Genomic DNA, 24424 nt, shown 5'->3' with positions numbered 1-24424 from the left:
TGACTGAGTCAAAGTAAGTGAAGAAGAAAGGCATTGTAAACTTCAAAAGCAACATTAGAAGCACACATTGGTTCTAGCTTCATTACTCCTTATCCAGTTTCTCTGCATCACCATTTCCTAACTCAAACGCGGAGCAAGCTTTACCTAGACATCAGTAACATGTAGAAGAGAAGGAAGGCAAGTAGAGATGAGATTATTGATCTATGAAAATCCCATTTTATATTACTTGGACATATTAGGACCAGTCTTCAAGGTGTGGGAAAGTCAACGTGAAAGAGGACCCAATGTAAATTGTACTCTATAGGAAGTGCAAAAAATATCATTTCATTAGGAATAGTTATGGTGTAAAAAAGAAGATTTGGATGGGAGGTTAGTTAGTTTTTAGATCATTCATTTATCACGACAGTCAAAGTAACTGTTACAAACTTTAATCAGTGGCCAGATTTGCTAACGTGATGAGCAAACTGGGTTTTGGCATAAAAAGAGTACTGTCTGTATCTACAAAGACAGCGTGATGACAGGATGGCATGCAAGAGGTGGGAACGCGTAGATTTTTGCAATTTACCTTGTTGCATATGTACTTTGAGTTCCTTTCCTGTGTAAAATATAGGGATGAGAATATTTCAATCAAGCATGCAAATAGATTTGCTAACATAGTTGTACTAACTGACATAAAAGTTACTGATAATTGTGCTGAATGCCAAAACAAGTTTGCAGTATTTCAGTTGGTTTCTGAAATATTAGGCTAGAAATATTATTTCTCAACTAAGATAAAGAAAACTACAGCAAGCCAAAGGGCATCCACATGTCTGTATGAAATGACAAGCTCTACAACATTACAACCCAGCTTTCTGCTAGCCTTTTGTACAGTAGGTAGATTAAAGAGTCCTTTCACAATGAAAGTGTTTTTGCAGCCAACAATAAAGTCTTGCTTTTTGTTTAACCCACCTCATCTTCGTGTATCTGCACTTGGGTCCTGTCACTCCTATTTCCACACAATTTGCATCGCTAACCGTGACAAAGGATCTCATTGGGTTTTAATTTTAAAAATGTTCCCAAAATTTTTAAGTTGCTAGTTCAGTTTGAATATGGCTAGAACCATATTCAAACTTAAATGACACTAGTACCCTTTATTAGCACACAATCTGGGATTGGTCACACATTAACACAATGCCGTTTACAACCAAACACCATCCATTACTTTGAACTTTTTTGACAAATTAAATAACCAGTGTTCTGATTTTCTATACCTGCCATATACTGCACGATATATGTATCAGTAATATGTAACTGGCTTCATGGACACATGCTGTCTTATCAGCTTGACTGGGAAAACAGTAATTTAACTTTAAAAGAAAAAAAGGCAAACCTGCATTCCATATAACTTGCAAATGTGCAGAACTACTAATGTATCTTGTTTCATTCGGCAGATGGAAACTTACTGCCCCACCATATGCCTGCAAAACAGTTAACCAAGCAACCCCCATGATTATTTAATAAATATTCCCAATGCATTGAGTGCTGTTCTGCCTTGGGCTTGAATCCACAGTGAGTTAACTTTCAGCAGGGTGACAGGCAGAGTTGATATTCTTGTTGAGAGTAAGTCTGCAGTGTTCCAGTTTGGAAATCCTGCTTTCCATGCCATTTACAGAAACCTTGTGCTGTGGTTTGGGAAAGGTTCTTTGTAAGAGAACTGCATTCTTATGTACGTATGGAAGGATGAATGGAAAAGGTCTACAAGCTGCATTCGGATGGACAGATGATTGAATCGAGGTTGTACCTCATGAAAGAATTTTGCTACCATGTTTGACTCAGTGGAGGAATCAAACTAAGACGGAATTAAAGATTTCTGAAGAAATGTTCTGTTTTTTTTCTCCCCAAATGTCAATATTTATCACTTTGGGGGGAAAAATAAACAAATAAATCAGATCCATTTTTTAATTGCAATACATTTTTGGTGCCAGCAGGTTCTGTAAATATCTAACAACCCTCATAAATTTGCTTGTGAGGTTGATCTATTCTGATTAGTTATAAACAGAAAGAAAACCACAGTTCACAGGCAACTTGTTGTGGTTCTTGGAATACATTCATATGAACTTTTAGCTACTGTCGTTCAATCCAGTATCCTACCAATGCATATGATCCAAATAACAACAGGACTTGATACAGTGAAATAGTTCTAAAATAAAGGCTGAGAAGCAAAATGGAAGAAATGCAAAGGAAACAAAAACAAAACAAAACAAACATTATCCTAAATGACAATTCTGAAAATGCACTGGCATAAGAATTGTTATACCAGTGCATTCTCAGAAATGCCAAAGTTTGCCAAATTTTACAGAACAAGATCATGGATACAACCAGCAGAAATTAGCTTCCTCCGAAGGGTGGCTGGCTGGATTCTCCCTTAGAGATAAGGTGTGAAGTTCAGCTATTTGGGAGGGGCTCAGAGTAGAGCTGCCGCTCCTACACATTGAAAGGAGCCAGTTGAGGTGGTTCAGGCATCTGACAAGGATGCTCCCTGGACGCCTCCTGGGTGAGGTGTTCGGGGCATGTTCCACCGGGAGGAGGACCCGGGGCAGACCCTGGACCTGCTGGAGAAATTATATCTCTTGGCTGGCCTGGGAATGCTTTGGAGGTGGCTGGGGAGAGGGAGGTCTGGGCTTCTCTGCTTAGACTGCTGCCCCTGCGACTGCTGCCCCAAATAAGACCGGAGGCCGGAAGAAGACCGATGGATGGTTGGCCAATCCTAGCCATATTAAAGGAAGTAATAATTATTTTTTTAATGGGTTGAACCTTTCAAAATCTACCAGCTGTCATATGTATAACATTAACAAAGCTAGATTGATTTACAATTGTTGAATACCAAATACAAATGTGGAATATTCTATCTAATTATAACAGAGAAAAATACAAAACAAAGTTGTGAAATCTTGACTCTTTCCAGCATAAAGGCAAGTGCTATTATGCTAAATTGTTTTCTTCCTCTTATCTCTTACTTCCTTCCCATCCAGGTCTCCACCCTTCTCTCCACCTCCCCAATCTTCCTTCCCGGTGAAAGTGTGTGGGATGCAGGAAGCTCTGCGTTTTGCATATAAGCTCATTATTGTGACTGACAAGGAACTTACACTGTTTCTGCAGTGCTGCCCTGTACTTACAGTGTTTTTCTTCTGCAGAAGACTGGATGGCATTGTTGTTGCTTGGACTTGTTTAGCGTATGGCAGTTGCATAATTTTTCTTTCTTTATTAATTTCCCCATATGTCTCTGTTGGTCATCACATGCTGAGGCAGTTTAAAACTAAGCTAAACTTTAAATATATGTGAAGTTGTACACATTTTTCAGACTGGTCTTTTTTGGACCCCAGTTAGTTGTGTGGGAAAATCCTAGTAGATCAGCAGTTTCTGAAAAACCCAGACCCGCCTGTCCCAGACCTTGAGTATTGGTAGTTGGAGGCCAAAGCAGATTTTAGCACAGACAGGACTGGGTACTATTTGGGAGATTTGTCCACATTTTGTGCTGCTGATATCACAGTAATGATGACATTAATCTATTTAGAACGAAGACATTGTGAAGTGAAGTTTTGAATGCCCTTTAAAATAGTTTTTGTATTTTCCAGTAAAGGAAATCATTGGAGACCAATGATACAATTTGAAGGGACAGAAAGACTGACTGTATCTGCTTTTAACCTTATCAGCCAAGAAATGAACTACTTAATGCTTTTATTGCAGTTTAGATTAACAGACAGTAACAAGTATGTTATGTGTTATGTGTTACTATGTGTGTACAGACGCGGCTATACTGGCTTCATGTATCCGTGTCTGTTTTCTAGGCTGTGGGTTAACTTTCATCAAGTCCAAACCATTTAAATCATCACAGTCTCAGTTTTGAGTTATTCTATGTGAAGCAGCTTGGTGAGTCATGTTAATACAGACAGGATGTCAGTAGACTGCAATAGGCAAATAAGTGCCATCATTCCTTTGTTAGACCACTGACTGATTGACTCTTATGGAAAGTTGCCTCTGGTATTTAACCTACAATATGCTAATAAGCACAAATGGCTTGTGGCAACTTAGCCAAAGGAACTACTCTACAAATACCTTCAACCCAATAACATGCAGAGTTCTTGCAGACAGCTCACCATTTTAGTGATAGAGATAAATATTGGTGGCTTTAGAGAGTGCTTTTGCATAGACTGGATGTCATTATGAGTGAGCTCTGGCACAGTCACTTCTTCAAGAATAATATGCAGTGGTTTATGTGTGCTATGCATTCACATGTAAAAGAAAACATACATACTTGTACTTTAAAAAAACAAAACAAAACATGCTGTGTCTACACCAGCCATTACCCTATCATGACGCCTATTTATTCAATTCTCTCAATTTGAACTCTGAAGCTTTTTAGTAAGTTTGCTCCTGACTGGGTAGTTATTTTCTTCCAGTTGTCCGAATACAGCTTTTTTAGGCATTCCGTAGAACATGTAGATGAACTCAGCTTAAGTACAGGAAAAGTCTTTGTTATTAATGACACCTTTATAATCCAACACCAGATGCCTCAACACTAGGCTTTTAGACAACAACAATATGTAATATATATGTGCTATTCCTGTTTAATGATGTATTGCTAACCTAAATCAGCATCATTTGACTTTAAACAACCCCAAATCCATAAAAGTTGGGACGCTGTGTAAAAATATACACTATGTTGCCAAAAGGATTCGCTTGTCTGCCATTATTCTGAAATTGTTCCACAATTTGTAAATGTTTCTTCCTAGTATCAATTACTGAAATATTTGGTAATATTTTCCTCAGTTTAAACATAAGAATAAAATATGCATTTGTAAGATTTGAAAATCATTGCATTGTTTTCATTATATGTGTGTAAAATAAATGATAAAAATATGCATAAAATATTTGTCAAAAAAGTGTTGCCACAATAATAAGAAAAACAGTTTTGCCTCTTTTGGTGATCTGTCCAATTAAGTTCACTAATTAAATACAGTGGAGTTAATCCATTTCTCTGTGTGCACACAGTTCGCAGTGACTCAGAGCGCTGGTATAACCTTTCTCTTTACTCTGTGAGTGCAAAATAAAGCCCCCTTTTCTCTCTTTCAATCATTCACTGTATTTATACATAAACCAGCTACCGCTACCTGTTTGTCTAGCTCTACCATACAGCTAGCATCATAGTCACAACATCATAACATTAAAGTAGTTCACTAGCTGGGCCCACGTCCTCATTTTAGGTTTGAGAGTGTTTTAGTAGGTAAAGGTGTGTTTGGAGGCGTGGTCGCGCTCCCGAAATTCCGATACATAATCTCCAAGTAAAGGCCAATCCAACGCATCCCTTTCACAGCTATTTAGTTTAACCGCTCCTCTGGTAGGAATTTTTCCACTGTCAGTATATATCAGCACATGGCAAACATTAGCATTAACAGTCTTTACAGTCTAGAACAGCTTATTTTCATCATTTATTCCTTTGCTTTAAGAGCTGTCTCCGGGGTGAACACTATTGTAGAGTTTAGTCATTTGGTCCTGCTTTCGTTGCTTCCGAGCAAACGTTCTATCAGAGAGGTTTTGCTGATGGCAGTAAGTCATTTTCCAACACTTTCCTTTCTTAACTTCCCCATTGACTAGGATATCTCTGTCATTCCCCATCTGCTTTTCCATCGTCATCGTGTCTTGTGCTCCAACAAAATTGGTATTACATAGAATCTGTTCCATCATGTGACAACTAATTATAAAATTTTGAGCCAATCTCAAAAACTGAATGCAGGGCTTTTTTTGGGATACATCACATTCATTATTTCTTCTGATTGTGTTGATAGCATTAGCTATTCCTGGATATTTGTAAACTATCTTAATTTATGATGAGTACCTACTAGAGGGATTGAAAAAATTGCCTTTGCTGATTCGGCAATACCTCACTCATTCTCTCATTATTACACTTGTGAATCTGTGGACTAGGAGAGATGGAGAGGCTAGAGTGAGAGGGATAAAAAAGAGAAAGGTAGAATAATGTTAAAATAGAGGAGAGAGAGAAGAAAGGCCCAAGACAGACCCAAAAATAAAGGAAGAGCACTAATGAGTACGCTCAGGTTTGCTCAGTTGCTGTGACAACGCAGTGGCTTCAAGCCGCAAGAAAGCACATCTAATGAACACCACACACACACACACACACACACACACACACACACACACACACACACACACACACACACACACACACACACAAGAACACAGTACATCCCCTCAAGCTATTGTCATCTGCATGGGTTTCCAGTCATCCAAAACCCATCAAACACAACACACTCCATTGAGAACAAAAATGGCACGTGTCCATGTGCCTGCTTGTGAATGTGTGCAGTGAAAACTGCCAAGTGCATATGCCAACATAAAGAAATACAGCCAAAGCTTTTAGCCAAATCAGTCAGGACCAACATGCTGTGAGCGTGCCAGTCGGTGTGAACTGAACAGTTTTTGAAGGGGAAAGAAGAGCTCTCAAAAAAGGATTTAAAAAGCACCACAATGCAGCAGATCCTCATGCATCAGGACCTTAGGCAATCATGCTGACAGGCACAGTATGCAAGACAGTGAAATATAGTTTCTAAAAGCGTGTAACTCATAATGTGTGATTCTGTCTGAATGTATGAAATCAGAAGCTGTCGCCTGAGGCACTTGGCAGGAATTTCCTCTCCTGCTGCTTCTCTTTGCTTTAGTTCACTAGCCAGTGCATAATCGTCAGTCACCTCATATGCTGAATAATGGTTAGACAAAATGGTGATTAATGTATTGACAGATTAAATACATTTGTTAATCTATGGATTTTACCACTTTTTTGAGGTGGATATCTCTGTTTGTATTAGGCCTCTGTAGCCTTTAAAGGCTTTATACTATGATTCATGACTTTTTATCATGCACCAAGGTCACTAATGGCAGTGTAGGCATTGGATTTAGTTAAAAACAACCCCTTTTATAGAGTTTCCACCTTAAGACTGAAGATTCAACAGTCTTTATTGTTACTATGCTATCATAACAAAATCCTAGCAAGATTAAGATTTATATATTTATATACAAAAAGGGACAATGTGTGATTTAACAGTAGCGGCTTTTAAACCATAGAATAAGCCTGCCCTATACAGCATACCACTGGTTTATTGTCCTTCTGGAAATTAATTGACAATACTGAATTTGACAATCGGAATTTATAAAATATGCAGTTATTTAACAGGATAAATAAATAACAGTGACTAAGGAAAAGTGTTGTACTAAGGTCATTCTATACAACTACACTTGTTTTTGCAACTGCAACATATAAATCCCCTGCTATCCCTTTTAGTTCCACAAGCTACATCCATTTTTTTAAACAGCCTATGGTGTCCAGCAACCTTCACTGTTACCTGCACAGTATGTCACAGCTCCAAGCACAGCATGTCTGGATGTCTGTGTAAGTATGTCAGTGTGTTTATCCATCTCAGCATATGATCTGTAGGGGAAAATGTCCTCTCCGGGGACTAGTGCAGGAGCTGGGTGCTGGAGTTAACAACAATGATGATCAAGATCAGCTGTTCAGCCAGTGAACCTCCAGCATGACACAAACATATGCACAAACACACGCTTGCATGCACAAGTTCAAACAGTATGTGGTTTGCGTTTCAGAGAGGTGGAGGGAGAAACAGATGCCAAACTGAAGCTGGGAGGAGTTCTCTCAACCTCATACTGAGCCCTCAAGGCACACAAAACCTGAAACAGACAGCACAGCTCTGCAAAACACAATGCAGAACCTTTCAATGTGTGTCTACCATTTGATTTCAGTACATTGCGAGGAAAGATAATAAACAAAGCATCCTTGTTCAAATTGAAAAATTCATTTAAAACCTGTAAAACAGTGATGCACAACCCTGGAAACCAAAAAATATATTATATACATGCTCTGACAGGCACTGGCGACTATGGGACAACAGATAGGCAGGTGTGTGGCTTCCCAAATATATTCCAATCTGCTGAATTTATCACATGTGGACATCCATGAAGTTGTAGAAAAATCTGACAGATGATTGGTGGAAACAGGATGTACCTGAGCGTAGTTTAGAGCACAGGTGTTAAACTCCAGGCCTCAAGGGCCGGTGTCCTGCAGGTTTTAGATGTGTCCTTGATCCAACACAGCTGATACAAATTGCTAAATGACCTCTTCAGCATGTCTTGAAGTTCTCCAGAGGCCTGGTAATGAACTAATTATTTGATTCAGGTGTTGCGATCCAGGGTGATATGTAAAACCTGCAGGACACTGGCCCTCGAGGCCTGGAGTTCGACACCCTTGGTTTTGAGTGTCATGGCAAAGGCTTTGAATACTTATGTACACAATTTATTTTTGCTTTCTATTTTCAATAAATATGTAAGAATTTCAAGCAAAGGTTTTTCAATGTGTCATCAGGGGGTATGGCTGATCTGATATCCTCATGTTGGTGTTGTTCCCAGATCATCATACTAAATGTTGTTCCAGGATCAACATTGCAAGTAACCAATCAGAATGCTGTGACGTCATACTTTTGCGACTTCGGGAAAAACTAGCGTAAAACAAAAAACTGTACTTAAGCTGCATGAAACCGCCTCTGTCCACCGATCAACGGACCCTGACCCTAACCCTAACCGTAACCCTTTAATAAACAGTAAGCAGAATTAATATTGTCCTTGCAACATTGGAATTTCATAAATGCACGAATGGCTTGGCGCGCAAAGGAATAACGTCACAACAATGTGATTGGTCACTTGCAATGTTGAACCTGGAACAACATTTTCATGATGGTCTGGGAACAACACCAACACGAGGATATCAGATCATCCCAGGGGGTATTGTGTGTTGATTTTTTTGGGAAAATGAACTGATTCCATTTTGGAATAAAGCTGTTACATGAAAAAAATGTGGAACAAGTCAAGTGCTGTGAAAGCTTTCTGGATACATTGTATCAGATGTCACCTGAAAACGGAATTTTCACTACAAGATGCATTTCTTCTTTCCCTCTTATTCTGTGCACTTCCCTACCAGTCTCCAATCTGCTTTGTTTCTGACCATGTATAGGACTTGCACAAGATGAATGAAAATTGTTGTTCACTGCTTACCTTCCTCAGCAGGTTGCAGATCCTCTCGATGTTTCGCAGTCTCTCCCTCTGTAAGAGGAGCAAACGGAAAAGTTATGATGAAAGACGAAACTACAGAAATACTGCACATTTGTCCTTGCACTGTTAAGTTGCACTTCTTTTGAGAGCCAGTGCTGAAGGTGAAAAATCAATGGTTATCCCAATTTTGCTACTGCACAGAATTTAAGATAATGTGGGGAAGCATGGTGGCATGGTGATTAGCACTGTTCCCTCAGAGCAAGAAGGTCCATTAGGGACTTTCTGTGTTGAGTTTGCATGTTCTTGTTTGTCTGTCTGGGTTTTCTCCAGGTACTGCAGCTTCCCCCTAAAGTCTTTGGACTGCAGTTAGGGGTTAGGTTAACTGGTTATTCTAAATGGCCCATCTGTGTTAGCCCTGTGACAGACTGACAGTCTTTCCAGGGTGTACCCTGCCTCTTGCCTTATCACAGCTGTGATAGGCTCCAGCCCAGCCCACGACCCTGAATTGGATAAGCGGAAGAGGATGGACGGATGACTGAATTAAGATGTGCTCATTTTCCTTCTACAGAAAAATCTGTTGGAGAAAATTATTGGTCAATGAATTTAGCTCTTATGTTGAAGAGAGAGCTGAAGACAAAGTTTTCAATTCACTTATTTCTAATTGCTTCCTCCATCTAGCCTTACCTTAAGAGTATATAACTCACTCATTCAGGATCAGAGGAGAGTCACTGATCCCCCAAATCGAAAGCAGAATGTCTTCTGGAAACTCTCATGTGTTTCAGTCATGTAAAACTGGGAGAAGATCCCAGGGCAGTCCTGGATATAGTGGACAAATTATGTCTTTTATTTGACTTTGGTATCCACCCTAGAAGAACTGGGCGAAGTCTTTGCATTTTGGCTTCAGTTGATGCTCCTGTGATACGTGGTAGTGGTGGGTAACATATAAATTCTGAAAACATTTGAATTTGTACCCAGTTGAACAACAGGAAACATATAGTCTGGAGATCACGTTCTCCTGCACTATGGTCATTTTTTCTCCACATTGATAGAGAAAGTTATTCATTCATACATAGCTGATTTGTGGAGCTTTTTCCCAGCATTAATGGTGGCTGCTACTTGTTTATATAAGTTTTAATATTTGAGTGTTCTCAGCTTGTATATTAAGCTGCAAGATGCTTAAATCAGCACTCACCACAATGCTGACTCTAAAAGCAGCTATTTCACCACTGCTTTTAACATCATGATCAAATATTAATCAATTCCTATGGATGACGCAACCTGCATTTGACTGGCGGTGCTGCAAGTCCACAGGGGAGCAATGCAAAATACCGACTGCTTATAAATCATGTATTGACCCGAGTGTCAGCCCGCTTGTGCTTGTGGACAGTCATTTTGAGTTTATCTGTGCGCCTCATATACCGTCTGCAAATGTCAACAACAGAGGCTCTGTGGGAATGATGAAGTATATGAAAAATTATTTATCCACGTGCAGAACATCAAAGGTAGCATGTCAAAAGCTGAACCGATATTTAGTTACCACATAAGAAAAACGGTAATAAAATGCATGAAAATGAGCTGAAATAACTGGAGTGAAAACACACTCGGGTGCCTATGAATACAGAGTTTATGAACATTGCTCTGCAGCGCTGCTTATTGTCATCCTTCCTCACATACTGAAAGCCACGGGCAGTCTCTGCATCTGTTTACAGCATAGTTTGACCTAAATTTAAGCCCTTTGCGGTTTTTAACCTACCTGCACATTTTTTATACCACATTTTTTAATGCTTACTGCAGGCGGAGAGCACATGAATTAGATTTTTCTGCAAAAATGTGTCAGCGAGAACCCTTCCCTGTGTGTGTGTGTGTGTGTGTGTCTGTGTCAGAGACAGAAGAAGGCTCTCATTGGAAAGACATAGGCTTAGAGAGACAAGATGCTGTGTGTGTGTGTGTGTGTGTGTGTGTGTGTGTGTGTGTGTGTGTGTGTGTGTGTGCGCGCGCGCGCGCGCGCGCACGCGCACAGAGGCAGTGAGAAGTGGCTTCTGTCCGTTCTGGCGGTGAGTTATTTCAAACACACAGCAACACCATGAAATATGATTTGTATTCAGCCCGAGGCTTAACTTTGATTCTTATATTCACTGTAATTTGTTTGAAATGTTGGAGTTTCATTTTGTGAATGTAATTTTAGTTCAGAACTTGAGCTTATCATTAGTAACAACAACATTATTAATAGAATTCTTATTGTTATTATGAATTGCTTATTATTAGAATATAGTCAATGAACAAATTCAAATTCAAATTCAAATTTTATTTGTCACGTACACAGTGATACACAGTACGATATGTAGTGAAATGCTTGGACAACTGCTCGTGACCTAAAGAAAACAAAAAAGGAAAAAGCTATGAATAAGATAGGAAATAAATATGAAAAATTAAAAAGGGTAAATTTAACTAGGAAGGAATAAAATATAAATTAAGGTTAAAAATGAAATAACTGTACAACACAAATTAGAATGAAGGGTAAATTTAACTGGGAAAGAATAAGATAAAATATATAAATTAAAGTTGAAAATAAAATACCTGTACAACAAAATACACAATATAGAACTATATAAGAATGTATGAAGAAATATAAATAAATATATATATATACACACACACAATAACAGCAGCTGTACAAGTATTAACCAGTGTTGTGCAATCCACATTATGTCTTGTGCAGTGCAAATATGCTTAAAGTGATTTAAGTGATGAAGTGAAAACAATGTCCAGAATGTCCAGTGTGTGTGTAAGAACTATATGTGTGGGTCAGTATTGTGTGGTGGTGTGATTGAGAGACCGTATCGCCTGCGGGAAGAAGCTCCTCCTCAGTCTCTCTGTGTTGGTCTTCAGGGAGCGGAATCTCTTTCCTGACCTCAACAGAGAGAACAGTCTGTTGTTGGGATGGCTGAGGTCCTTCACCATCTTTCTGGCCTTGGTCCAGCACCGCCTGCTGTAGATTGAGTGCAGGTCAGGGAGCTCGGAGCGGATGGTGCGTTCAGCTGACCGCACAACCCTCTGTAGAGCTCGTCTGTCCTGCATGGTGCTGTTCCCGAACCAGGTTAAGATGTTTCCCGCCAGGATGCTCTCTATGGTGCACGAGTAAAAGTTCCTGAGCACCTTGGAGGGCAGTTGGAAGTCTCTCAAGCGTCTGAGGTGGTAGAGACGCTGACGGGCCTTTTTCACCATGGTGTTGATGTGACAGGACCATGACAGGTCCTGCGTGATGTGAAGTCCGAAGTATTTGAAGCTGTCCACTCTCTCCACTGGGCACTTGTTGATGACGGGGGTCTGGTAGTTCCTCTCCTGCTTAGTGCTGAAGTCCACTATCAGCTCCTTTGTCTTACTGACGTTTAGAAGGAGGTTGTTCCTCTGGCACCAGTTCTCCAGATTCCTAATCTCCTTCAGGTAGGCCGTCTCGTTGTTATCAGAGATCAGGCCCACCACGACGGTGTCGTCAGCAAACTTGATGATGGTGGTGGAGCTGGTAGTGGCCACACAGTCATATGTGTACAAAGAGTACATCAGGGGGCTCAGAACACACCCCTGGGGGGCGCCAGTGCTGAGAGTGGTCGAGGCTGAGACATGTCCGCCCATCCTTACTGCCTGTGGTCTGCCAGTTAGGAAGTTGGAGATCCACTGACACATAGATGAGCTGAGTCCCAGATGCTCCAGCTTGGTGGTGAGTGTGGAGGGAATTATGGTGTTAAATGCAGAGCTGTAGTCTATGAAGAGCATTTTAACATAATTCCCCCTTCTAGTGTCCAAGTGAGTGAGTGATGTGTGGAGGAGATGAGAGATGGCATCGTCTGTGGAACGATTTGGACGGTAAGCGGACTGTAGTGGGTCCAGTGTGTCTAGTAGTGAAGAAATGATGAAGTCTCTGACCAGGCGTTCAAAGCACTTCATCACTACTGAGGTGAGGGCTACAGGGCGATAGTCATTGAGAGAAGCAGGGTGGGGTTTCTTCGGGACAGGAACAATGATGGACTCTTTGAAGCATGTGGGGATCACCGACTGAGATAAAGAGATGTTGGATATCTACCCACGGCTTCTGGTTGGGAAACGTTGTGATAGTCTTTGTCTCCACGGTATCATCTGCTAGTTTCCCGATGAATCCCACAACCGCTTCCGTAAACACATTGACATCATCATCGGAGCTGTTTCTGAACATGCCCCAGTCTGCGTCATCGAGTGCGTCCTGTAACGCGGCCACCGATTGATCCGTCCAGCACGCGACCTTCCTCTGAACCGGAACTTCCTGTTTCAGCCTTTGTTTGTATTTTGGCATGAGGAAGATGGCGGCATGATCAGATTTGCCAAACGGAGGGCGGGATTGTGCCTTGTAGCCGTCCTTGACCGTAGTGTAGCAGTGGTCCAGTGTCCTTACACCTCTGGTGGGACAGGTGATGTGTTGATAAAAGTTCGGCGCTGCGCGTTTGAGGTTGGCGCTATTAAAGTCCCCCGTCACAATAAGCGCAGCGTCCCGGTGTTGTGTCTGGTGCTGTGTGAGTGCCTCATGCAGCTCGCATAAGGCGGTGACCGTGTCCGCTTGTGGTGGAATATAAACGGCACTTATAATGACCGATGTAAATTCCCGAGGTAGATAAAAAGAACGACACATGATGGACAGTAGTTCCATATTTGGTGTGCAGGAGCGTGTGAGAGGAACAACGTCCCGTGTCCTGTCCATGCGGTGAACCGAGAAGAACTTGGCCGGCTGGATGGCGTGGTCCGGCACCGCTGGGTTCAGCCATGTCTCGGTGAAGCAGAGGAGATTGCAGTCCCGAATGTCTCTCTGGAACTTTACCCTGGCCCTGAGGTCGTCAAGCTTGTTCTCCAGTGACTGGACGTTGGCGAGCAGGATGCCAGGCAGAGGTGTGCGGTGTGCACGAGCTCTCAGCCTGTTCCTGACGCCGGCTCGCTTCCCTCTAGGCCGCCGCCGCTTCCCTTTGTTCTCCCTCAAGATCTCACTCGGCCAGCTCGGATCCGGAGTTAAAAACTTCTAATTGTGAGTACATTGTATACCAATAGAAACAAGAGTGTCACTGTCATACCTAATGTACCCAATGGTGATGATTTTGCCGATTTAGAAACGCTGAAAACTAACTTAAAAAACAAAGACAAAGAAAAAGTGGTCGGAGCAGTCGTGACAGCAGCTGACCTCACCATCTTTCATTCAGAAGAGTGAAATCACTGTAGCTAGATTTGTTGGTAATTTACCAGGTTCAGTGCTATTTTATGTATTAATCCAGTTTCCCATTTCATTAAGCAAGTCACTCTGACATGAGCTCCATATACTTAAAATATGCCAGTGATATCTCATATGTATCAACATCATATCAACATGTAAAAAAATTCTGTGTTATGAGATATTTGACGTAACTATTGCTGTCCAGTGCCAGGACTTAGCTACCTTCTTGACACTAAAACTTTGGCAATGCCCTAGTCTGTAATTGGTTTCATACTAGGGCTGTTCGATATAAGGATATATATCGGATGACGATATAAAAAAGTCTATCGTTTCATTTTACGCTATCGTTTGTTTCGTGGTGTCGCAAAATAAACTGTTTACGGCAATATTTTTTCATCGTTTTGATGGTCACTGTAGTGGCTATATTAATTTCTTAAAGTTCTCTCTTTCTCTTATATTTTATATAACCACACTATGGATTTTTTATGCGTTGTCGTTAGCAATAATGACGGTAAAACCATCGCGTGTCCGGTTGTTTATTTTCCACATAAACCTTTCACAATAAAGCTCAAGATCCTGTTGAAAAATAAACCTTAGACTCAAACGTTAGAACAGGCTTTTCCCCGCAGCACGCTTTGTAATAAATACTCACATACTCAATTCCTACAACTGATGAGGATGTAAAATGAATATTTGATTATTATTTTTAAGAAGTACAGACTGCAACAGAGGTTCCTTCAGGAAAATGATTAATTTATGTCTGCGCTGTAAATAATGAAACCAGAGGTTCCTGGGTTGGAGGCTGCAAACAGCTCTGAGGTAACACCACTGCAAGAACAGCGAGAGATGAGAGTGTAGGACATAAATAAAACATGGTGGGAAAATGAAGGTGGCCATTGTATCTCTTTATAGCATTTAGGTGTTAAGAACCTCATTCCCAAGATTAATGGGACTTTACCTCTATAGATAGATGCTGTTTATACTCATAATTATTTGACTACTCCTTGAAAAACTCTCCACAATCTGCTCATCAATTTAATTCAATTCAATTTCAATCAATTTTATTTACAGCGCCAAATCACAACAACAGTTGCCTCAAGGCGCTTTATAAGGTAGACCCTACAATAATACATACAGAGAAAAACCCATCAATCATACAACACTCTATGAGCAAGCACTTTGGCAACAGTGGGAAGGAGAAACTCCCTTTTAAAAGGAAGAAACCTCTGGCAGAACCAGGCTCAGGGAGGGGTGGTCATCTGCTGCGACTGGTTGGGGTGAGAATTTAACATCCATCTGATTCTGGAAATTAAAAGATCAACAATTCTGGAGTGGCTGCAGCTGAGGAGATCCACTGATTGGAAGGTTGGTGGTTTGATCCCCACATATCCTTGGGCAAGATACTAACCCCAAGTTGCTTTCCGATGCATCCATCAGATTATGAATATGTGTGAATGTTAGATAGAAAGTACTTAGAAAAAGCATGGATGAATGAAACAAGTTGTATAAAGCACTTCAAGTGCTGAAGTGCTTTATAAGAATCAGTCCATTTAACGTGTCTAGGTCTTTGTCATTATCTTGCTGAAATACGCAAGCCTTTCCCCAAAAAGATCTGCATGGGAGCATATTGCTCTAAAAACTGTATATGCCTTTCAGCATTGATGTGCCCTCCAGATGTGCAAGCTGGCAGTTCTATTGGCACTAATGCATCCCCATAACATCAGTGATGGAGGCTTTTGAACTGAACACTGCTAACAAACTGATTGCTCTCCCTCATAGTTTGGAGGAAAATCCTTGTATTTGAAAACGAATTTTACATTTTGATTCTTGTGAACCACAGAAATGTTTGCACTTTGCCTCAAACCCGTTTAAATGAGCTTTGGCACAGAGAAGATGGTGATGTTTCTGGATCATGTTCACCAATAGGTTTTTCTTTGCTTGATGGAACTTTAACACATACTTGTCGATGGCATGGTAAATGACTTTGGAAGTGATCCTGAGTCCATGCAGTGATTTCCATGACAGAATCATTCCTATCAATAATGCAGTGCTGGGTGAGGACATGAAGTAGGGATGCACCGATACCACTTTTTTGGAAACGAGTACGAGTACTTGCATTTCAGTACTCGCCGATACTGATTACTTAATAAAAACATGATTTAAATTTGCAGGTAACAGCTTTAGTCCTATAATTTAACAACAAATAAACAAACAAGGGACCAGTTTGGAATTAAGAACATTTATTTAAAATGAAAAGCATTTTCTATGCAACATATTACAGAATAAATAATTATAAAAAAAACAAAATTTAATTTTAAATTTGTTTGTCTGTTTCTCTGTTTAGAAGTCTCACTAGCACAGTCACAGCTGGGATGACATCAGAGGCTAGTGCGTCGTAGCTGCTCACTTTTTTAGTTAGTTCCTCAAAGGGGGCGAGGATGGCAACAGTCGTCTCCATAAGAGCCCATTGGTGAGCGGTGAGATAGTCAGGGGCTGTATCCCAATTCAGGGTCTGCAGCCTTAAAGGCCACATTTCAAGGCCGATTACGTCACCGCGACGCGACGAAGGCTGTCCCAATTCGAAGGCTGCTCGAAATGCGGCCCTCAAATGCGTCCTTCATTTCCCTGAATTTTAAGAACGTGGCGGTGTAGACTTCGTGACCCAACATATCCCAGAATGCATAGCACGGCGGTGGGTGTGGATAATTTTGCTGAAAAAAACGGTGGACAGGGTCGCCCGAAGAGTAAACTTTAAGTAAGTACTGAATATTATGTCACTTATTTATGTGCAAATGTTTAATAACGAAGAACATTAAAACATTACTGTTGGCCACATGTCGGCAAAGTTATGTGACATTAATGACGTTTGTACAAACTTGGTTTTAAAGCCTTTACTTTAAAATATACGCCGTTCAATAGCTGACCTTAATCTTACAGAGAATGATCAAAGCTCATGTAGAAACAAACAAACAAATGAACAAATGATTTTCTCCTTCATTTCTGTCAAATAAAGCTGTATGAAACGTTTCCAGCTGTTAATATCATGGTTGCTAGGCAACCTGGGCAGCGCAACGGAGGCTAGACCGTCCCATTTCACAAGCCTCGCACTTCCGGCCTTAGCGGTCTTTAAGTACGCGGCCCTTGAGGATCGTTGAGGCTGCGTACTTTAAGGCTGCAGACCCTGAATTGGGATACAGCCAGGGAGTTCGTGCACTCGCTTTTTTTTGCTCAATGAGGGACTGGAGTATGTAATACGTGCTGTTCCAGCGCATCTGTACATCCTGCTGCAGTCTCTTTATTGGCTGGTTGAGCTGTCCCTGAATGTCCTCAAGGCGGGAGTAGGCTAAGGTGGAATGTTTAAAATGCCCAACTATTTTCCGTCCCACTGCTATAGCATCAGCTATGCTCCTCTGTGCTAAAAAGCGTGGGTAAATAAGCGTGGGTAAACTCTTTGTACTCGTTGTTGTGTTGGGATTTTAGGTGCTTGATTAAATTGCTTGTGTTAAATGCGCTACCTTTAGAGCCTCCTCTGGACAATTTCGCTGAGCACAATTTGCAGTCCGCCTTTGTTTTCGCGTCTTCGTTCACTTTGAAATAATTCCACACAGCTGATATGTCTCGCCTCGCTTTCTCCCCGCTCTGAGCTGCAGCCGGGGCGGGCACTCAGGGCCTGGGGGCGGGCACTCGGTGCCTGTGATTAACCCCTTACATGCCGCTCAAACATAGACAGGTCTCAGACCATGGTATCGGTCCTCGGTATCGGGGGACTTTTAACGAGTACGAGTACTTTAGAAAATGTGGTATTGATACCAGATACCGGTATCGGTATCAGTGCATCCCTAACATGAAGATTACGGTCATCCAATAGTGATTTTCAGCCATGTCCCTTTCAGGCTCTTAACATCCATGAGATCAACAGTAACGAGGTGAGGGTTAGGGCTGAGTTTGTTTTAACCTTACATGACTCCATGTCAATGCCAAGATATTCAGAGTGTTCATATTTTTACATTCAGGAATATTATTCTGAAATTCATCCACAATTTGTAGTGTTAGTTTACTGCAGATTGATGAAACTTGTAATGAAACTTTCCATCTATACTTCTGAGAAATGCTGAGATGCTAAGAAATGAATAAAGTTGTGTCTAAGAATCTAGATTACTCACTGATGCTTATCAAATAAACGCCAGGACTTTAGACCCTCCTGGACAACGAGGGTCTGAGGGATCTTCCAGGAATGATGACACTATATTCCGGAGGACTGGTTGGTGATAATTTGATACCTGCTGATCTCTAATCTTGAACGTAACCTGCTCTCAAATACATCTGCACTACAACTTACCTTTCCATAATACTGAAAATGCCGTAAGTTGCCTGGATGAGACAAAATCCCAGTTGATTGCAAAGTCCACTGGTGGACGTTAACAGGTTAATGGTGGTTAGGAAATCGCTTCTAGATACAGTATCACCACCGTCTATGGTAGTAGTGTGTTATCTTCCAGATACAGGCAAAAGCATGGAGGAATCTACTTTTTAAAGGATTTAAAGGAAACTTTAAATATAAATTACATTTTATATAGAGATATAGAGATTATAGAAAATTAATTTAGAAATTTAAAATATAAGATAAAGATGTTTTAGCTGAGGGAACTTTAACTCTGAGGATATGCTGAAAAGTTCTTGGTAAGAATTTATATTAACAGACAATTTGAACTCTCCCTCTGTCCTCTGATGTGACCTCAATCACTAGACTTAGAGACAGTTGCACATAGTCCTATCTTCCTGACATAAACAAGCCACAGCAGCCATGACGGACTCTGTCTGATAGCCAATTATCTCCACTGCTAATGTCCGGAACTGAGCATCTCATCAGGGACCAGTCCAATTCACTTCTGCACCGTCTCCCCTTGCCTTCATCTCCTGCCGGGTGTGAAAGACAAATATATTCTGCTATTATATGTTCAGTAATGTGTGTTTGTGGGTGTATGTGTGCACCCCCCACCCCCCCCACAACTGTCTACTCATTTGCAAGCAATTAGGCTGATGCCTCTTTGAAATGTTACTTTGGTTGACAAGCAAGCGAGCAGCATGGAAGTATAAACAGGAAATGAAAAAGAAGGGGAGAGTGGGTTGGAGAGGGATAGATGGAGTGGGGAAATTAAAGTTACCTTCATTTTAAGAGGCAGAGCAGTTTAAGGTCACCGGCAGTGTTGGGACTAACGCGTTATTAAGTAACGCGTTACAGTAACTACGTTATTATTGTGGTAACGAGTACGGTAACTAGTTATTATGCCAAAATCAGGAACGCGTTAGTCGTTACTGGGATTTAGATAGGCTCGTTACTCGTTACTTCATGTGGTGGCTATCGCGGAGGTTCCACAGATTCAGTAACATTAGCAAGTGGTGGAGGCCAGCAGGTGGATGAAGGAAAGGGGACGCAGAAGGAAAAGAGACCCGAGGCGGCCGCCGGTCCAAGTGTGAACTGAACTTCGGGTAAGAAGTTATGACCTGCAGTCTATCTGGGTCAGATATAAACCAAGTTTAGGTGGAGTTTATTTTCGTTATTCTGACTTTTTCTGTACTGCGTACTAGCTAGCATGACGGAGTTTCTATACAGCTGGGTGGGTGCTATGAAGTTAATGATGTTGAACTTTATTTTGTTCATAAGTTATTAGAGTTGCCAACCGTCCCGTCTGGTATTCAGAGAAAATATTACGCGTTTCTTATTGAGGTGAAAAGGAACAGTTTGTCCCGTAATTCAGCTACAATGAAAAAGGCACAAAGCTGGAGTTATTCTGTGTCTTTGCTGCACAGCTGCCTCTTCTTCTTTCATTCTCCCCCTCCCTCTCCCGTTTCTACTTCAATCATGAAAACTGATCAATGATCAGCTGATCGGCTTTTCTCTGTTGTTTATTTATCGCCCACTTTGCGCCGAAAGAGGAAACCAGCGGATGTCGCGCTAAACAACAGCAGCACGTTTAAGCTTGATCAGCTGTTGTTAGAATTTATTTAATATTAATTTCTAGTATCAGCTGATGTTTGCTGGAGCCACAGCTGCAAAAAAGCTGCTGGTCATGATATGGGTTTGTACAGTGGGGCAAAAAAGTATTTAGTCAGCCACCGATTATGGAAGTTCCCCCACTTAAAATGATGACAGAGGTCAGTAATTTGCACCAGAGGTACACTTCAACTGTGAGAGACAGAATGTGAAAAAAAAATCCATGAATTCACATGGTAGGATTTGTAAAGAATTTATTCGTAAATTAGGGTGGAAAATAAGTATTTGGTCACCTCAAACAAGGAAAATCTCTGGCTCTCACAGACCTGTAACGTCTTCTGTAAGAAGCTTTTCTGTCCCCCACTCGTTACCTGTATGAATGGCACCTGTTTGAACTCATCATCTGTATAAAAGACACCTGTCCACAGCCTCAAACAGTCAGACTCCAAACGCCGCCATGGCCAAGACCAAAGAGCTTTCGAAGGACACCAGGAAAAGTATTGTAGACCTGCACCAGACTGGGAAGAGTGAATCTACAATAGGCAAGCAGCTTGGTGTGAAAAAAATCAACTGTGGGAGCAATTATCAGAAAATGGAAGACATACAAGACCACTGATAATCTCCCTCGATCTGGGGCTCCACGCAAGATCTCATCCCGTGGGGTCAAAATGATCATGAGAACGGTGAGCAAAGATCCCAGAACCACACGGGGGGACCTGGTGAATGACCTGCAGAGAGCTGGGACCAAAGTAACAAAGGTCACCATCAGTAACACACTACAACGGCAGGGAATCAAATCCCGCAGTGCCAGACGTGTTCCGCTGCTGAAGCCAGTGCATGTCCAGGCCCGTCTGAAGTTTGCCAGAGAGCACATGGATGATACAGCAGAGGATTGGGAGAATGTCATGTGGTCAGATGAAACCAAAGTAGAACTTTTTGGTATAAACTCAACTCGTCGTGTTTGGAGGAAGAAGAATACTGAGTTGCATCCCAAGAACACCATACCTACTGTGAAGCATTGGGGTGGAAACATCATGCTATGGGGCTGTTTTTCTGCCAAGGGGACAGGACGACTGATCCGTGTTAAGGACAGAATGAATGGGGCCATGTATCGTGAGATTTTGAGCCAAAACCTCCTTCCATCAGTGAGAACTTTGAAGATGAAACGAGGCTGGGTCTTCCAACATGACAATGATCCAAAACACACCGCCCGGGCAACAAAGGAGTGGCTCCGTAAGAAGCATTTGAAAGTCCTGGAGTGGCCTAGCCAGTCTCCAGACCTCAACCCCATAGAAAATCTGTGGCGGGAGTTGAAAGTCCGTGTTGCTCGGCGACAGCCCCAAAACATCACTGCTCTCGAGAAGATCTGCATGGAGGAATGGGCCAAAATACCAGCTACTGTGTGTGCAAACCTGGTAAAGACCTATAGTAAACGTTTGACCTCTGTTATTGCCAACAAAGGTTATGTTACAAAGTATTGAGTTGTATTTTTGTTATTGACCAAATACTTATTTTCCACCCTGATTTACGAATAAATTCTTTACAAATCCTACCATGTGGATTCATGGATTTTTTTTTCACATTCTGTCTCTCACAGTTGAAGTGTACCTCTGGTGCAAATTACTGACCTCTGTCATCATTTTAAGTGGGGGAACTTGCACAATCGGTGGCTGACTAAATACTTTTTTGCCCCACTGTACATCTGATGAGAGGGAAACATGACGATGAAACCAGGAGATGTCCTTACTGAATCATCAGAGCTGAACAGGTGATGGAGAAACAGGTTTACCTTTTAGCTGACATGAATGAGTTGAAGGGAAGTTATGAACTGTTTCTGAGAGACAAATAACCCCAGGATCCTTTTTTAGGTAGCTGACAGCTGGTAACTGTGCAGGTGCGGATCTAGCAAAGTTTTGCCAGGGGGGCCAGGTAGGGCATTAACAGGGAGAGGTGGGCACAAAGAAATACTTTTCTTTCTTATTCTCATTTAAAATGTCTAGCTTTTAAAAAAGAATTATCTGAATCTTACAACAAACGATTGATAGATTAATGCATATATACCATCAGAACAGTGTGCATCACTGTCACAACAGTGTTTGTTTTTATTCAAAGGCTTTATGATTTTTCCTATAATGGTGGGCCAGTCTCTAGTCAAAATGTCCGGGACGATTTTGTTGTCCCAGTCCAGCCCTGTATGCAGCTCATCTGTTGTTACCTACATCTTCCTATTCAGAAGGCAGAATTTCCGAGTTCTGAGTACAATCGAAAGCACCACGACTGCAGTTTTTGTGTTGGATGTAAAAGGCGCACGTGACACTGTGACGTAGGCTAGAATCATGGCAGCAGTCAATGGCGGTCCAGGCGTGGGATTTCTCTTGTGGAAATATGCACATTATCTTTTCCTTTCTATTGGTAGGTGGCACAGTGCACTTGTGGCATGTAAGCAAGCTAGAAGACTGGCAATCTGGCTGGATATCCAGTTACGGAAGCAACACATTAACAAGAGAATTCTGAGTAAAACCAAAGTTACTTTCCCTAGTAACTAGTTACTTTGAAAGTAACGAGTAACTTGAAGTAACTGAGTTACTTTTGAGAGACGTAAGTAGTAATGTAACTAAGTTACTATTTTAAAGTAACTTACCCAACACTGGTCACCAGTGACCTGTTTAGCATAAGGGTCCTAGTTACATCACAGCTACCCATTTATATGTATTATTCACCTATTTTTCATACTTAAAGGGAACATCTTCTAGTTTCTAACCATGACTTTACCACACCCTAAAATGGTTTTCTTGTAGCCTGAAGGATGTTAAAAGGACCTGCCTAGCGTACACTTAATAAACTGATGAAGTTTGTTCATAATGTTTAAATTCTGCCTGTCACTAGGTGTCTAAAGGTGACAGGCAATGGAGAGAAAGTGTTGGATGGCTTGCGGTAGCATTTAAAGAAGTCTGAAGAGGCTATAGAAGCTGTCATCAGTTTTGCCTGCATGCTTGGTGTGATGCTGACGCTGAGCAAAAAATGAATATTGGAAACACTCAAAAGCCACAAAATCCCAGTTTCTCTTTTTGTCATCTTTCTTCTCACTTATCACTCTGATGTCAACTCAGACAATTTTATCAGTGCCACTGGCTACAGGTAATAATAGTGGATGGGAATATGGTGGCACAAGGAGCCTCACTATAGTCAGTCATATAGGCATCAGAGGCCACAGGGAGGAAATTCCACTTAAGGCAACAATGTAATGAATAGTAAAATGTGTTTTCCTCACAGGACATCTGTGTTTGTGTGCATCAGTGTGCGCACCACTGAAATGTGTGAACTCCTAACAGTAATTGCAAAGCAAGCTGTTTTTTAGGATTGTGTAGAACAGAGTATGTTCTTGTGTGATAATATGTACTCCAGTGAACATTAAATCTTTACAATGTAGTGTTCTGCTCTGGCATTCATGTGGATGTTGCTTTGACTCTGAATACCCATCGAAGCATTGCCTGCAAGAGGTTTTTTATCATGCCAAAAAACTTGCAACTTGCGCATTCAGGTTTGTTGTTGGGACTGTACAATAAAGCAACATCTGAAAATACCCATATTAATTGACACCGCTGTAGGCCCACATTAACTTGATCCTTACTTGAAAATGCTTTGATCTCTATTTAAAATAGTTTGTTACTCTCTAAAAAAAAAAAAAAAAGCCCTCCACAAAGCCAGGACATCTTACTATTTGTCACTGACTCCAGGGTTGTTCCTGTTTTCCTTGACCAAAGATCTGTTGAGCCAATTATTTCTTTGATCTGAACTAGTATTCCAAAAATGTTAATTCTGTTCATCTGGACATAACGTTTTCAGTGGAGAAACTTTTCATCGCTCATACAAGTGACTTCTTCAGTCTCAGCTGTCTGCAGGTCAGCTAATTCAATAAAATCCTAATTCTGGTCTTCCATTTTCACAAGCTATCCTGATTGAAAAACAGCCATAAAATGATAAAAACACACATACAAATTCTGGAAAAAAAAAACTTTAGAAACCCTCCAGTAAAAAACAGTCCATATGTTTTATGGGTAAAAGCCATTCCTCCATGTGATGTG

General features: G+C 41.2%; 1 protein-coding gene across 3 annotated transcripts in view; it reads right to left on the bottom strand.

Moving 5' to 3' along the window:
* cnih3 (cornichon family AMPA receptor auxiliary protein 3) overlaps positions 1-24424 on the bottom strand; it is a 145400-nt gene that overhangs the window by 76875 nt on the left and 44101 nt on the right. For all 3 annotated transcript variants that reach the window (XM_082505401.1, XM_082505402.1, XM_082505403.1), the window contains exon 3: positions 9118-9165. In XM_082505401.1, coding sequence (XP_082361527.1) covers positions 9118-9165 — 48 coding nt within the window. The remainder of the gene's footprint in view (positions 1-9117; positions 9166-24424) is intronic.

Source organism: Aulonocara stuartgranti (genome assembly GCF_965226115.1).
Source record: "Aulonocara stuartgranti genome assembly, chromosome: 15".
NCBI lineage: Eukaryota > Metazoa > Chordata > Actinopteri > Cichliformes > Cichlidae > Aulonocara > Aulonocara stuartgranti.
Note: the sequence above shows the minus strand (reverse complement) of the source record. Positions and strands in the feature narration are given on the sequence as shown.